The sequence below is a fragment of the Melopsittacus undulatus genome, chromosome 10, assembly GCF_012275295.1.
Source record: "Melopsittacus undulatus isolate bMelUnd1 chromosome 10, bMelUnd1.mat.Z, whole genome shotgun sequence".
Lineage (NCBI taxonomy): Eukaryota > Metazoa > Chordata > Aves > Psittaciformes > Psittaculidae > Melopsittacus > Melopsittacus undulatus.
Window position 1 is genome coordinate 31,253,208 of NC_047536.1, and position 16,116 is coordinate 31,269,323.

Here is a 16,116-nt window from a genome sequence, read left to right on the forward strand (position 1 = left end):
GCTTGTTTACCCACAAAAATGTCACCATTGCGTAATTCCAGCAGGGCACACAAAAAGTGCCCAAACCAGCATCTGTTTGCAAGAACAAAGATGAATCATCTTAAACAGTGTTTTATGAAAGTTCTGTGATGCAACATCACCAGGTTGTATTCATCATCTAAAGTATCAGCGTGGGTGCCTCATGTAAGCCCTGCAACCAATGGAGCAAAGGAGCTTCCAACAGCAGCCCTCAATGGCCTTTTGGGCTCCATCTAGAGCTGTACTTTTGTGTTAGGCAACAAACACTGGAAGCTTTAGGGTAGGTAGGGAGAATAGACCCCTTCAGAGCTGCATTTGCTGTTGGACCAGCAATCACTTCACTGTCCCACTGCAGGACTGCTGATGGTGCCACCATAGGAGATGCTCAAACTTCAGATGGTTAAACCACTCCCATGCTTCAGTATACCAAACCCTCTGCATGTTGGTTGACATGCATAGCAAGGAATTTCAGGAAGAAAGGAAAGCCCCTGATGCTGCAATGTCCAGGGCAAACACCAGGACATGGGAGATCAGGATTATATCTCTGCTGAAAACCCCCAAATATCAACTGAGCAAGCCCTGTTTAGTGAGTATTGTGGTTTTGTGTGTGCTGGCTTTGGGCTTCACAGCACTGCTCAGCTGCACAGTACGTGCTGCCAGGTGATCTGATGGCTTTCCCTAAACCCACAGCAGTCTGGGTCTCTTCAACCTCTTCCTGATTTTCACGAGGCTTGTAGGAACCCTGAGGTTTTTAGAGGGCTGCTCCTGTGTCTTCATTTGGCCAACAGTGGGTTCAAAAGTTACTGCCAAAGGCACACAGTGTGTGTGCTTCTTGCAACTCCTTACAGTCCCAGGCTAACGCCCCCAGTTAGCGTCCCTCTGAAGGCAGATCCCAAGGCTCTAGCACCTAACTCGCTCATATTTGCCTTACAGATTTGATGCTTTGAGAGGGCTGAACATGTGAACTTAGCTTACAAACTTCAATCCATTGCTGGCCTCAGGATCTCCTATTGGAGAAACATGTGAGCAAACCTATGCTCCAGAAACAATCACTGCATTTGTCATTAATTATTCTTTTGACCTTTCTTTTTAGTTGCCTTTTGCACTCCAGTTGAACACAGAACAACTGCAGGGGCACGGTTTCACATCTGATTCCAGCTGCTCTCAGAGGTTATCTGAATTTCCCCAGGGCTTCTATTTCCCTGCGCTGCCTCCGATGGTGCTGGTAAGCACATGGCACAGCTCAGACAGCAAAATCAGCATCTCAGAGCAGTGCAGCTTTAACTGCATTCCATTTATTCAGCAGAGCTCAGGCAACCGCTGTCAGTTGGATCAGAGCTGTCAGTTGGAAAGCAATCAGGGCTGGGAAAAAAGCACGTTTCAGCTCAGAAAGCTCAAGAGAGCTCTGTTCACAGCTGCAGAGGAGAATCACCATTCCTAGCTCCTTTCTTACAGATGCCTGCACAAATAAATTAACTTGAACAAATGCGGTCTGATTGATCAGAGGATGTGCCAACCCCATCAGTCCTGGGGCCATCAGGTCCCATGACCAGCTATAGCGCCCATGCCAATAGGAAATCAGTTCTACCACCATAACCAGCACTTTCATAGAAGGTTGAACTCGATCTTAGAGATCTTTTCCAACCCAGTTGATTCTATGCACGTGTTGAAAGCAGAGGAGTTGGACACTGAAGCTTCCCTTGCTGCTTCAGGACCAGATTTGCTGTCCTGCGGCAGTGATTCGAACACATTAGAGGAAAGCCCCGCAAAGGCAGCAGCTGAGCAGACGTTTCCTCACCCCGGCAAGGGCGTGAGCACAGGAGCAAACGCTCCTTAGCCCATCGGAAGGAGGAAGGAATCAGTACGCTCCTAAACGCCGCTCTACCCCCCTCACCCGGCGGGCGGGGGGACGCAACCTTCGCGCTGCGTTGCGGGAGGTCCCTCCACGCTCGCCGTAGCTCGGAGCGGTGTCGGGAAGCAGCGGCGCGGCGCGGGGGCTGCTGGGACATGTGGTCCTGCGGCCGGGCCGGCGCCGCCCGGGAACTACAGCCGGCGGCTGCCGGGGTGCGGCCGCGAGCATGGCGGCTCCGCTGGTGCTCGTGGTGCTGGTGGCCGTGACGCTCCGCGCCGCGCTCTTCCGCTCCAGCCTCGCCGCCTTCATCTCCGAGCGGGTCGAGGTGTCCTCCCCGCTGAACGCCTGGAAGCGAGGTGAGGCCACGCGAGACCCCGGAGCCGCTGCAGGGGCCTAGGCCCGGGCGGGTGGCGGTGGCTGCTGGGGGCCTGTCAGGTGCGGTGGGGAGGGCCCCGGGCTGCGGTGCCTCGGATGTGGCCGGGCCCCTCCGCAGCCGGGCAGGGGCCTTCGGGGTTGGAGCGTGGAGGTGTCCGGGAAGGAGCGAGCGCTCGGCTGCTGCCGGGGAATGGAGGGCACCCGGTCCGGAGGCGGGAGGACGGGGTTTACTCCGTGTATCCTGGCTGCTTCTGTGCATGCTGGTGGTGTCAGAGGTGGGCATCCGATGGGAGGATGGGAGACTTGGAGCTGAGTACGTGGTTTTGGCAGCACTGTTTTGAGTCATAGGGTTATAGAATCCCAGCCTGGTTTGGGTTGGAAGGGACCTTAAAGCTCCTCCAGCTCCAACCCCTGCCACGGGCAGGGACCCCTTCCACTGGAGCAGCTGCTCCAAGCCCCTGTGTCCAACCTGGCCTTGAACACTGCCGGGGATGGGGCAGCCACAGCTTCTCTGGGCACCCTGTGCCAGTGCCTCAGCACCCTCACAGGGAAGAGCCTCTGCCTAAGAGCTCATCTCAGTCTCCCCTCAGGCAGGTTCAAGCCATTCCCCTTGGCCTGTCCCTACAGGCCCTTTCCAAATCCCCTCTCCAGGTTTAGGTCCCTTTAGGCACTGGAAGCTGCTCTATGTCTTCCTGGAGCCTTCCGTTGCGTCCATCACACTGTACCTGCACACGCATGGGAGTTTATGTAGAGCTGTTAACAGTTTCATCTTCCTTGTTCAGTTTGTGCCCCGCGTGTTGTTACCAACGTGATTCACGTTCTTATCTGAGGTACAGTTTAACCAGGGCTTTTTGGTGGCATCCATCTCTATAGCAGTTAAGCTTGTGAGGAACCTTCATTTATTTTAAAGACAGCCCCCTGGGAAAATATCTAGTTGTTATGCAGGGAAAATTATTTGCAGTTTTAGGGTGGAAAACAGGGGCACAGAGTAATGAAGGTCAAAAGCTTGAATGGTTTCATGACCTGAGGGCTCTGCTTCTCAGTGCAGCACTTTGCACTTCACAGTTTCAAAATACAGCTCCCAAACATTCCCTTGCAGCAAAGGATGCTTTGTAAGTCTCATCTTAGAGCATCAAGGTAAGCATCGAGGCAGTGAGGAGCACAGGATCACCTGGAAGAGCCAGGCTGCTGTCATACAGGGATTCTGTGGCAGAGACGGGGTCTTCTCCTCCAGTGTATTGCTGAACCCAGATCCTCCTGTTGCTTCCTGCAGTCTCCTGCCTTTTGCCTCTGAACAAATGGACTCATTTCCTGAAGCTCCTTTCACTGCACAGTCCCCAGGGAACCTCTGTGCTCAGTGAGGTGGAGAGCCTGTGGAAAAGCCTGTGCATGCATTGCAGTACAAGCTGTAATTACATGATGACAAAAGATCTGGATGAAAGCTGCAAAATGTCAGCAATTTTCAGAACCAGATAAAGCTTTTAGCTTTGCCTGGTAATCTCTATTCATTTCTGCTCCTTTATGTTGGTTTTGGGTGTTTCAAGTCTCTCTACCTCCAATTAGGCAAAATAGTTCAAATTCTCTATTATGTCATGATTTGTCCTCTTAGAATAAGTATTTTTTTCAGCATAGATACCATGTGTCACAGCAATGGTGACATGAAATCCACCAATATCATACATGTGATTTATGCAAAACACTTCAGTTGTAATGTTTTAGCTGAAAGAGATTACAGCTGCCCATTCAGTTACCAAAGAGCTTTGCATGGCAGAAGTAAGGAGGCAGTCAGTCAGTTGTAGCTGGTTGTTGGCTTTGTGAGGTTTTGTGTCACCCACTGAGATGGTGATTCAATGTGAGACTGTTTCAAGTGTGGATGTAGTTTTGCCATCATGAGATCTTTCTCTTCCCACCTTTCAGGACTCTAATGCAGGCATTTTGTATGTTTCAGTGGTTGAAGGACTAGCTCTGCTGGATTTAGGGGTCTCACCATACTCTGGAGCTGTCTTCCATGAGGTCAGTATGCATGCTTCATTTTGAATGTGATATTCAAGTGCCATGTTTCTCAGTCTTGCTGCTCCAAGCTTGGCAAAGGCTTGTCCCAGAGACTTCAGAGAAATTGGAGTCGTGTAGTTGTCTGTGCAGTGTCTGTATATGTTGTGACTAGTACAGTGAGGAAATACAGTTCATCACAGAATAACTGTGCAGGTGATAGACACTGTAAGATTCCTTACGCTCTAAGGAGAGTCTGAAATAGGGAAAATCTGTAAGAAGGAAAATACTCTGTTCACATCCAGATGTTTCTGTGAGCAGAAGCCAGAGCAGGGAGAGGCAGTGTCATTGTGAATCTGAACACAGTTTTACTGGCTAGCAGCATCTTGAGTTTGTGTGTTTGCTGAAATACTGACATTAGCACAGGCAAGTAGTACGTTAACACCTCATCTTGAGAGCACTTTGTCCCTCCAAACACTTCAGCACCTGCAGGGTTTTGTGCCCTTGAGTCATCTGGTTGATGATAGGAAGTTACATTCATACCCATACCTCTGAAAACTTGCATCTCTTCCACAAGTTCTCCTCCTTTACACAGTGTTTTCTCTCCAGTGTTTTCCCTTGCTTATTTACACCATCACATTATTTTAAGAGTATTTCAAAAGAAACCTGTTTGCTCACAGTGAATTTACACCATGTCAATATAGTACTTCCAGATGAAGCTTTTCTGTCATAGGCATAATTCAGGAACATGCTCTTCCTCCTACCCTTGAAGGGAAAAGCCGTGAGAGTGAGAGGATGGTAGCACTGTAATCCCACTGCTTTGTGTTTTTAACATGCTTCTTTTTGCTTGATAAAAGGCTCATCTGAACAAGAGGCTCAACAGTGAAACCAGAAGTACCTGTGAACAACCTGAAAAGGAACAGATTCTCTAGGAAAAACTTACCTTCTAAAGCTGCTCTTTATATGCTTTCTATTGTAACTACCACTAGACTAGCAGAACTGAAAAGTTGGAAGGGATTTTCAAAGTCGGTTGTGTCTTTTATAAAGCGTATTGAGAACTTTGCAAGAGAAAAGATGAGTACATGTGCTTTGATTAATCACTTTATACTGAAAGTACCAGTGTTGTAGAAGAGGCCAAGGAAAATTACCTTTCCCAGTGTTTCATAGTGCTACTCCATTGTTCTCATCACATTTCCAGCTGCTTTATCTGGACAGTATTTGACATGGGTTTCCCTTCTGCTCTTTTTTAGACCCCGCTGATTATATATCTCTTTCACTTCCTGATTGAGTATGCTGAATTGGTGTTCATGGTAAGTGCCTCTGGAAAGCTGCTCTTGAAAGGTCCCATTCTGTGAAATGCTGAGTATGACTTTTCCTTTTACTCCTGCAAGTATCAGGGACCTTCAGCCTCTCTGTAGCTCAGGTTCCTGCTGAGTTCACAGTTTAAATAGAAAGGCAGCTTTCCTGTACAAACCTATGTTCAGGCTTTTCCTTTTTCTGTACATATTCCTGCTTTTTTGTGAGTTCTTGGTTAGGAAAGTATCCCCAAAGAGGGGCAGGAAGCTGGGCTTTTGGCATCCATTTCAGAGGTTAACTCTTCTAGGTCACAATATTTTGTCCCCTCAGCCTAATCCCTCCACTGCAGTGTTTCTCACTGAAACCTGCTGCCAGACCCCAGGCCTGCAGAGAGCACAGATGGGTTTGTCCTCCACATGTCTCTTGGAAGCTGTTCTCTGACTTCTGCATAATTCAGAAGGACAGAAGTACAACTGGCTGCATGTGACACCTGGTGGAGCCTCTCCCCAGATCCCTGCTGGGCAGGTCCTGTGCACACCTAAGAGCCATCTGCCTTGTGCTTGGGCTAGTGACTGTACTGTTGCCTGGTAAGCCTGGGACAGCTCGAGGCAGTGTCATGCTGCATTAATGGACAGGTGGATTTAGGCAGCTGGGCACTGCTCCAGTGTTGCCTTGTGCTCTAATTAGACCAATGATTCTATTATCCTCACATCTTTCCATGAACAGTTTATTTCCCCTTAATTCCCCATTCTCTCATTCTGTAAATATTAGTATCTTTGATACAGCTCATGACTTCAGGGTTAAGCGATGATGTGTGAATATAGTGTCCAAATCAGCAGTCCAGTGTTTTTAAAGCTTGTTTTGTCTTCTGATGAGCTGGGTCAGATCAGAGCCCTTATTCAGCACTGCAGTACTGTCCAGGATATTATTGTTCCATTTCTTGATTTTGCTCACAGTCAGTCTGTCTGTGCCTTGCTTTTTTAGATAACTGATGTGCTCACTGCTGTTGCCCTTTACTTGGCCATCCAGGAATTCAACAAAGTTGTGGTAAGCTGATTTGCCAGTGGTATTGGTCCTCTTCTCCAAGCAGGTATAATTATCTTGTACCAAAGAAAACACATGCCAGAGGATGCAGTGCCAGTCAGTCCTTGTGGTAGTAAATCAGATCATATCTGGATGATCCATAAACATGGGGACTGAATGTGATAAACAGCTGAGGTGTTGTAAGTATTGTTGTGGTGGTATTAAAGTGTGAAACAAATCAGTGTCTGCCATGCTGCACTTGAATGATGATGACAGCAGTGTAGGTTCTTTGATGTGAAAGAAGTATAAAGAATTTGAGGAATTAGTGAGGATGCAATAGCCAATGAAATGATAGGGTCGAGAGTCACAGCACACAAGAGGAGATGTGAGATCGTAGAACGTGTGCTGAAACCCCTCCTTCAGTTGTTGTGGCAGTTTGCAGTACACAAAGGTTGATTACTGGACTGTGGATTTGGCAAGACTTGAGCATTCCCTTTTCCCTTCCTGGAATGTTTTACCTTAAGCAGGGTTTGTGTTTGCACACAGTATGAGTTAATACATAGACTGGAAATGTGTGAAGAAAGGAATAAAACCTTCCAAGGATGCTGAGGTGACATAAATCATTCTAATGAGCAAGGTGAAGGCCTGACCCCAAGTATTACTTGTTCCACTCAAATTATAAGTACATGGACTTGGAGGCAAATGATTCCTCCCAGCCCTCTCTCATAAGCAGCTTGTAGAACATTTTGTGTAAGCAGTGCTGTGCTGTCTGTGATCCCAGAGGGGCAGTGGTTCAGTATCAACATGAACAGGGAGGCTGCATTTTCTACAGCATCTGTGGGGTCTGCCATTCAGCTGCGTGCTTGTTCCTTGTCCTGTGACTTTGAGGTTGAAGAAATAACTTGTGATAGAACTGCAGACACATAAAAATCCGGTGTTTGAGTTACTTTGCTCATTGAGACTTTATTACCAGCATCTCTCTCCTCCCGACTCAGTAGGTTCAAAATTCTCTTTTGTCTCCATAGAGAGTACCATACAAGATAGATGAAAGGGAGAGACACATTAAGGAAGTTCAAATAAGTAGAGGTTATCTGTTTCCTCTTGACTTCCACTTCAGCTGTGGAAGAGAGGGGTTGTTTTTTGTTGTGTGTGTGCAACACCTGCTGTAATATGAGTTTTGGCTCATGCCTGGGGACCATGTATGTTCTGTAGTAATGGAAATCCTGAGTAATAAGAAATAATGACTTTCCTCATCCGACAGTCTTTGGTCATTCTCCTTTGTTCAGTTCAAAAAGCAAAAGCTCCTGATAGAACTGGATAAATATGCACCGGATGTGGCTGAACTCATCCAGACGCCCATGGAAATGCACTACACCCCCCTCAAGGTAGCACTATTGTAAGTATTGCAGTAGGCTGCTTTGGTTCGTCAGCTCCTCTTGGGCTTTATTTGTCTGATTTTGGGCTTCAACATTTGTTGAAGATTTCCCCCCCCAGAAAGTCTGAATTTCCTGTTACAGGTAAAATTCCCCTCAGCCCTGAATACTTCCCAGCATCTCCTTTCCTCCATTGTGCTCCCTGTGGCTGCTGCCCAAGGCCACAATCCAAAGATCTGGCTTTTGCTCCAGACTGGAAACCTGTTAATTTGATGATGGTAAGATCCCATCAAATGTAAATAGACAGAAAGAAATGGCAAAGTACATCTGTTCTTCCCTTGAACATCTCTCTTACTAGATGCTGTTGCCTGTGAGTGTAACTGAAGCTCTTCTCTTTTTCAGCTATCTGTTAAACCCCTACACTGTGATGTCTTGTGTGGCAAAGTCCACCTGCGCCATCAACAATACTGTCATCGCATTCTTCATTTTAGCCACAATAAAAGGTAACACAGTGAAGAAAACATGGTTCTTTAGAATTTTCTATGGAGGTTACCAAAGCAGCAGAAATTAAATCAAGGTAGAACTTTACAGATCCGCTTGCTACAAAGACCTCAGTGAAACACTGCAAAACCAAGACTGGAATAAGGTCCGAATTCTGCCTGAAATCATGAGATCAAGAGAATCTAGGTTCAAGTTAAAACTTACTTTCACCTCAGTGTACCTAGGAGTTTCATCTCTAAAACTGACTCCTTTTCCTGGGTGACTTCAGACAGTTTTCAGTTTATGAAGAAATGCGTGTCTGTGTGTAGGAGGACATAATGCTCTGATGCTCTTTCTTTTGTATGTGAATATGCACTTAAAGTGTTGTATACAATTTAATTTCAAAATGTATCTTTGAACTTTTATTCAAAAGCAAGCAGTTGCCTGCAGCTGTTATTTGGCTTTCACTCACACTTGTAAACTGGGTTTGAAATGAGCTAATTGAGCTTTGAGGCAGCAGAAACAGTAACCAAAGCCCCACACCAGCCCAGCTGAATAGATTTTGACAGAATAGCTGCTTCATTCATTTTGTATGTAATGGCAGGTTTCTATTTTGTATCTCACTCCCCAGCTTCAAGTCTTTTAGCATGTGTGATTTGTATGAGTCACATAAGACTTAGGAGTTCTCTGCTGGATCAGGATAAAAATCAATCTGATTTCCTGTCTCCAGCAGTGCCAAGACCCAGACATTACAAAGAAAGCTCATACAGACCTAGTGCTTCCAAAAGAAAGTTTTCCTCCACTTATTGACTGATTGAGGCAGGAGGGGCTTTGATTTAAAAGCATTTGCAAAAGCAAATGATTGTGGTCTGTTCAGTTAAACTGATTTGGAACTGTTCGCTGATAGCATAAGATGAATAGTTCAGTCATAGACAAACCTGTGCTGTCTCCCTGGCTAGGAGTGTGGCAGCCTCTAGGTTTTAAAGTGGGCAAAGAGGCTATCAGATTATGACTATGATTTTTGGGTACCAGTTTTGTAGATGGGTGCAGAACTGAACACTCAATAAATAGAGGACAGAGACATTTCTGTATAGGAGAATGTAATTGAAGACTGGGCTCATATTCTTTAGCCTGGGACCTTTTGGACTGTCTTTTTGGTTCTGGTAATCAGACAGTGTGAGTACTTGGCACTTAGCTCAACCTGAGATACCTCAAATAAAGCTTCCTCAATCTAGGCATTCGGATTGTTAAGATCAGTTGGAAAAGCTGTGCTAATCCTTTCTATGCCTCAGCTTTGGTATCTGTAAAATAGGGCTAATGCTACTCCATTCCTTCAGCTGCAGACTTCTGCTTGCTGTCTTCACAGAGCTTTGCTGAGGGACCTGACACATTCTGGTGATGAGGTTCTCACCCAGTATGTGTATAACAGCTGCTTCATGCGGATGTGACTCAAATGAATGCATTCCCATGCATAAACAGCAGCCAGCATGGCCTATATATAGACTGAATCACACAAATCTTTCTGTATGTGAATGAGAGGAGATAGAAACTAGTCAGTGGTTCTTTCTTATGGGATAATCACCTTGGTATGAGTCATTCTCTGTTCAAAATTAGTACTTAAGAAAATTACACTCTTCAGGACACATTCTGCTAAACCTGCCTTCAAGTGGTGGTCTAATAACTGTAAAGCCGCTGCAGAGGGTTATGCATTTCTTTCCCTGTGGAGTTCCTGTCTATAAGGCTGTTTGTATTAAATGTTCCTTATAACTGAACATCTTCTCTTTGCAGGTAGTGCCTTCCTCAGTACTCTGTTCCTGGCCTTAGCAACATACCAGTCACTCTACCCTCTCACGCTGTTCGCTCCAGCACTGCTTTACCTTCTACAGGTAGCTAATTTCTAACTGCTGGTACCCAGCTGATCTGAGTTCATGCCGTAGAAGGCAGCAGCACAGTATTGCAGACATCTAAGATAAGATATAAGTGTAGCTGTGAAGAGATGAGTATAATTCTTACATGGAGTGCATGAGAAATGACCAGCTTAGCTACTGTATTTTCAGGCACAGTTCTGGAAATCCATGCAGTGTATATGGCTAAATTGGCCAGAGTGAAGAACATCAGGCAAACTGTCCTAGAGAGCTGGTCCTTCCAGTGCCACAGTGCCAGTGTTTAGTGCTTTTCTTCATGGATTTAAAATGATCTGAACACTTAGGCTGTCTTGTGGCTTTCCACCTGATGAGGGCTATCTGCCTGCTTGTATTTCATTTCCAGCGCCAGTTCATACCAGTCAAACTGAAAAGCAAAAGCTTCCAGCTCTACACCATGCAGTATGGGGCCCTGTACCTGTGCAATCTGGGGGTGATCATCTGCCTCTCCTTCTTCCTCCTCAACTCCTGGGATTTTATCCCATCTGTTTACGGGTTTATGTAAGTATACAGATTCTTACTGGCTTTTCTCCCTAGCCCCTGCTGTGCTGTTTCTCATCCATCACACACAGATGCCCCACTCCCTGTGCTAAGAAAGAAGTGTGTGATGTGTGAGTTTACTGTCAGTGCAAGAATAAAGAAAGAGTTTGTGGAGGAGAGCAGCGTTAGGCAGCTTCTGTCAGTTACTAGCAAGAATTAGGGAAGGCAGGAGATGCTTTCCACTGAGTTGGTTGTAAATGGATCTGATTGTTGAGCTACCGTGGCTGTGAAATTTTTGTCTCTATAGAAATGTCTGCTTGGGAATGGTTTAAATCCTGCTGGAGCATAGGGAAGGATTAGCCCCTTTTCTCTCCAGGTTTTCACCCCTTTGGCATCCCTTCTAGGGATTTAAAATATGGGTCCTCCATCCAGCAGCACATAAGGATTAATTAATGTAACAGTCAGTGAAAAACAACCATTTACAAATGTTACCTTGACTTTTCTTTTCAAATTTCAGCCTTTCTGTTCCAGATCTGACACCCAATATTGGCCTTTTCTGGTACTTCTTTGCAGAGATGTTTGAACACTTTAGTCTTTTCTTCGTGTGCGTGTTTCAAATCAATGTGTTCTTCTACACCATTCCCTTGGCAATAAAGCTAAAGTAAGTATGTTTCTTTGCTGGTTTGGTTTTGTTCTCAGTTGCCTGGTGGAGGTTTATAAGTCTGGTTTCAGATGTCTGGATCTACACACCTGAAAAAGATTTGTAATAGGACCTGTCCTCCTCATTTCCCAAAGTTTCAATCCCTGTTCCTCTGAAATCCTTGTCCTGCTTCTCTGCAGAGCTGCTCAGTCTATCCTACCCAGCAATTGGAGGCTTGGTTAAAGAGAACAAAGGACAAGAGGCTCTTCAAGCCCTGTGCATTTGTGCCATTTATGATATTTATTTCCCATTTCCAGACTCTACTGCATCCTCTTATCCATCCCTCTTACCCTTTCCTTCTAGGGAGCACCCCGTGTTCTTCATGTTTGTCCAGATCGCAATCATTTCCATCTTCAAGTCCTATCCCACTGTGGGAGACGTTGCACTGTACATGGCCTTCCTTCCCGTCTGGAACCACCTTTACAGATGTAAGTTCTTTGTCGTTGATTGTTCTTTAGCTGGAATTAGGAAGGGCCTGTTGATAATCACCACTAAACTGAAGCAGGCCAGTGTCTGTGAGCTCTTGTGGCCTCCTTGGGGTGTCTGAAAGGAGGTTGCTTTTTAATGGGGATACAGTCTCTAACATGTCTTTAGGGTCAGGGTTGAAATTGGTTTAGGAGGGAATTTTCACTTGTACCTTTACCTTCCAAGTTGTTCTGAAGATCAGCTCTTCTGTAAGAACCTTTTAGAGTCCTGCACAAGGGATGTGGCATATTTAAAGTACATCCATCGTTCCGAGCTTCACTGCCATTGAAGGCTGTGTAATCTGAACACTGCTCCTGCAACTGGGGAGTCCCCAGCAGTGAAACCCTGCTCCTTGCAGTAGTTCTTTGGTTTGTATCTGCTTGTTTGCTTAGGGTGACAGGAACTGAATTACTCTGAGCAATTATCCGGTTTTTCTTTAATGAAGAACCTCTTTAGCTCTGTAAGTCACCAGAGAGCTTCCTAATGATTTTCAGACTAACCCACTACACTGGGGGGATTCGGAAACGCTGTGTTTTTCCTAAGTGTTCTTAAGTAACTGCTTTTGACCTGCCAAAGGACAGGCAGAAATAGTTCACAGAAGCCAGATCTCTTCTGGCCTGGCAGTTATTAGCTCTTCTAGACAAAGTTGTGCTTGTTTTCTCTCCCTCTGACACACACACAGACTGATGGATTCTCTTCATGCTCAGTTGCACCTCCCGAGGTTGTGTGTCAGTGCATTTGGCCTGGATGAGTTTCCTCCTTTTATGGTGCTTTCATTTCCTTACCACCTCACAGGAAGGTCTCTCTCTTCCTATGGCTCACAGGGTTGGGTTTTTCCCTTGATGAGGCTAGGGAATGGCATGCTCTGCTCTCTGAACTGTGATGCTGGTGAAAGGCCCTTCTCAAAACTGTTACTGTAGTGTAGGCACTAAAAAGCCAAAGTCTTCTGAGGAGGAGTGTTTGGAAGCAGGACCTGGAAAGAAAATGCCACCAATAAGGACTTCACACTCCAGCAAAGGCAGAAATAGTTATTTCAATGGGAAGTCTAATGGATTTCCTATAAGAAGGTAGCAAGGGCCAGGGCGTTATTAAAGCAAACTATGAGATGAGTGGAGAGAAGTGTGTGCTGGCAAGCACCTCTGCACATCCCCTAAATACCATTGCTGGTTGTGTGAGCATGGCCACTCAGTAACGCATCATTTTAACAGCCTGGTTTTCTTTTGCAGTCCTCCGGAACACCTTCATCCTGTCCTATGTGCTCGTTATCTGCTCCCTCCTGTTCCCTGTTCTGTGGCATCTATGGATTTATGCAGGAAGTGCCAACTCCAATTTTTATTATGCCATCACGCTGACTTTCAACGTAGGGCAGGTCAGTAGAGCGAGACAGACAAGGCTGCACTTTGGGTAGGTCACTGCATCGGTGTCTGTCAGCAGCAGTGAGTCCTGCAGGCTGTGCCTGGCTCTTTGCATCCTGCATAGTTCATGCATGGCAGTTTCTTGCTCCTTGTTGCTCCTGCTGAAATCCCATCTCACGTTCTGGCACACTAATGGGAAAGGAATTTTGTAGTATTTGAGCTATAGCTTAACAATCCAATTTATGGAGCTGCTGTCTCCTTAGTGGACATGCCTGTGACAACATGGTGGTAGTGCAACAAATAGATTAGTTTAAGTCTTCCTTGCCTTAATAGTGCAAGGCAATGGATGAGGAGTGTTCATAGATTCAATGTCTGCTCACACAAAGTGTGCTGAACAGCCCAAGAACTTCTTAAACCCCATCAGGGTCCATCACAAATGCATTCCATTTACCCCTTGTTCTGGAGCATCACTGATGTGTCTGAATATCTTGCTTCTGCAGATCCTGCTCATCTCGGACTATTTCTATGCCTTCCTCCGGCGAGAATACTACCTCACTCATGGACTGCATTTGACAAGGCCAGATGGGACAGAAGCCATGCTTGTTTTGAAGTAAGGATTGTGCCCACCATTCCCAGGACACGGACCACTCTAAGGAACATGCAAAGCTTGGGGTGTGTGGGGTGGGTGGGGAAGGTTCCCTGAATGAGGTCTAACTTTGGGAATGATGCCTGCTGAGAGAAAGGGCTGAGGTTCTTCTGGGAATACCCTCCTGAGCTATGGGCTCAGTGCAGAGACTGAAGAGCTACAAGTAGGAGCTGCAGTGCCTCCATTGGAGCATCTCCCTTCTTCCTTATCTGTGCTTTTCACTACAACCTCAGCCATCACCTCGGGGCAGTCCAGCAGGAACTGGAGAAAGCATCTGAGCTAAAACCAGAAAGAGCTCGGACCATAAACTCTTCACTTTGCCATCACTGCTTCTGGAGATGTTTGCTTCTCCAGGAAACTTCCCCTTCACTGCTTTGACCAGTAGCGCTCCTGCTTGGCACAAGGCAACCTCTGGGTACCTGGTTCCTAAGCTTTGACTGCAGGAGCCATTTGTTGGTTCTGCTGCAGTGGGATCTGGAAGAATGATGTGTGCTCAGGTGCAGTGGGTGAAACAAATGGGTGACCAAGGCTGACTGACCTGTTGGAAGAAGGATGGCTGGAGCTGCTGCCACAGGTAATAATCTTGGTGCTCAGACCCTGCTAAGAACTGGAACTGGGGTGGAAAGCAGGGTGGGCACCAGGTAACTGCTGTATCCTGTTGAAGCAAGACACCTTCATCTCGGGAGCTGCACACAGGAGCATTACAGGGTCCCAGAAGAAGGCACTACTGTGCAGAGAGAATCCTGCTGCTTCTCCTTTCTGTAAGGTGGCAAAGCCTGGCAGTGCAGGGCTCACACTGCACCTTTGTGATTGCCTGGATGTGGAGAGCACAAGGAGCCTCAGCCACTGCTGTTGTGCAGTACTTGGCCTCCAGGTTTTTCCACAGCCACTTAACACTATGGGATATGCACTTCCCTGTGTTACTGTCTTGCAAGCAGAGCAGTGGTGGCTGCTGGTTGTGCGTGGAGGCCTCCAGTGAGGTACCCCTTGGTTTCCCCATGGCTCCCCATCTGTCTGCATTCAGACCTGCTCACTTCGGGGTTGCTGCTCCTGCTGCCCCCATGAATGTGAACCTCAGGCACGTTCCTGCTCTGCTCATTGTGTGGTAGCACTGAGAAGCAGTAACTGCAGGGTGAAAGCCACTTGCTGGCATCAGGGCAGCAAGCAGGCAGCTTCCTACTGACCCTAAGGGCTGGCAATGTGACAACATCAAACCACAGCAGGTACAGAGCACCTGAGATGGGACAGGCCCTTGTGTGAACACATCTCCTTTCTTTCTGGACAGTTAAAACTTCTGCCTTACTGCACTGCTACTGGCGCTTTGGGGGGTGTTAATCCAAGGCCAGCTCAGCCCCCGCACTTGCCCCTCTGGCTGCGTAAGAGGAGCATAATAAACTACAGTTTTAGACACCTCCTGTGCTCTGGGTTTTGGCTGGGGAGATGGAGCTCTAAGAGACAGGGAAAGGCACAGGGAGGGGTCATGGGGGGGATTTGGAAGCAAACACAGGGGTGGGAAGGGAAAACAAGTGGCCTTGGCTCCTCCAGCTGCTCCAGCCCAGGCTGTTCCTGCCCCACTACTGGAGCCCCTCAGGGACACACAACCTCAATGTGCCTGGCCCCCTGCCCACATCCCAGCTTTCTTACCCCCCCCTCCAGCACCACACACACCAGCAGGTCCAGCTCAAAGTCCACCTGTGAACAATACAGCTACCCAGTCTGGGGGTGATACAGCCACTCATCCCCCCAGAAGCATCCCACCTGCTCCAGGAGCTGCCACCACAGGCTGGGTACCTGCATCCCAGTCTGACTCCAGTGCTGGCTCCAAGTCCATGCCGGCCTCTCCAGCAGTGATCTGAGGTGATGAAGTTGCTCAAGCAGGACTTCACTTTTCCTTCTTCCCCTACACAACAGCTGGAGCAGTGCCTAAAGCCAGCCTGGGCACTGGAGGATGGTGAAGGCTGAGGCCAACCTGCACTTCCCAGGCACAACAGCCCCATACAGCTGCACTGGCTCCACTCCAGGTACCATTCCCATAGATTCAGAAACCATCCCAAGGTCTGCACTGCTACAGTGTTTCTCCTTTAGAGATACAGGGGGGCTGTTTGTAACTATTAAAACAGTCTTAGCACACAAAGTCCACAC

General features: G+C 47.1%; 1 protein-coding gene across 1 annotated transcript; it reads left to right on the forward strand.

Moving 5' to 3' along the window:
• The first annotated feature begins 2,050 nt into the window (after nucleotides 1–2,050).
• On the forward strand, nucleotides 2,051–15,384 carry PIGU (phosphatidylinositol glycan anchor biosynthesis class U). The gene is made up of 12 exons (XM_005146761.3): nucleotides 2,051–2,226; nucleotides 4,194–4,258; nucleotides 5,485–5,544; nucleotides 6,515–6,577; nucleotides 7,840–7,949; nucleotides 8,329–8,429; nucleotides 10,195–10,292; nucleotides 10,675–10,829; nucleotides 11,326–11,469; nucleotides 11,812–11,936; nucleotides 13,200–13,342; nucleotides 13,829–15,384. The coding sequence occupies exons 1-12, from the start codon at nucleotides 2,097–2,099 to the stop codon at nucleotides 13,940–13,942; spliced, it is 1,308 nt and encodes a 435-aa protein (XP_005146818.1). The 5' UTR covers nucleotides 2,051–2,096; the 3' UTR covers nucleotides 13,943–15,384.
• The last annotated feature ends 732 nt before the right edge of the window (nucleotides 15,385–16,116 follow it).

Excerpts from the sequence above, each read along its gene's own strand:
- PIGU (XM_005146761.3), top strand. The coding sequence starts at position 2,097 with ATGGCGGCTCCGCTGGTGCTCGTGGTGCTGGTGGCCGTGACGCTCCGC. Across the intron at positions 7,950-8,328 it reads CCCCTCAAGGTAGCACTATT|CTATCTGTTAAACCCCTACA; the intron begins GTAAGTATTGCA and ends TCTCTTTTTCAG. Across the intron at positions 11,470-11,811 it reads CCCTTGGCAATAAAGCTAAA|GGAGCACCCCGTGTTCTTCA; the intron begins GTAAGTATGTTT and ends CTTTCCTTCTAG.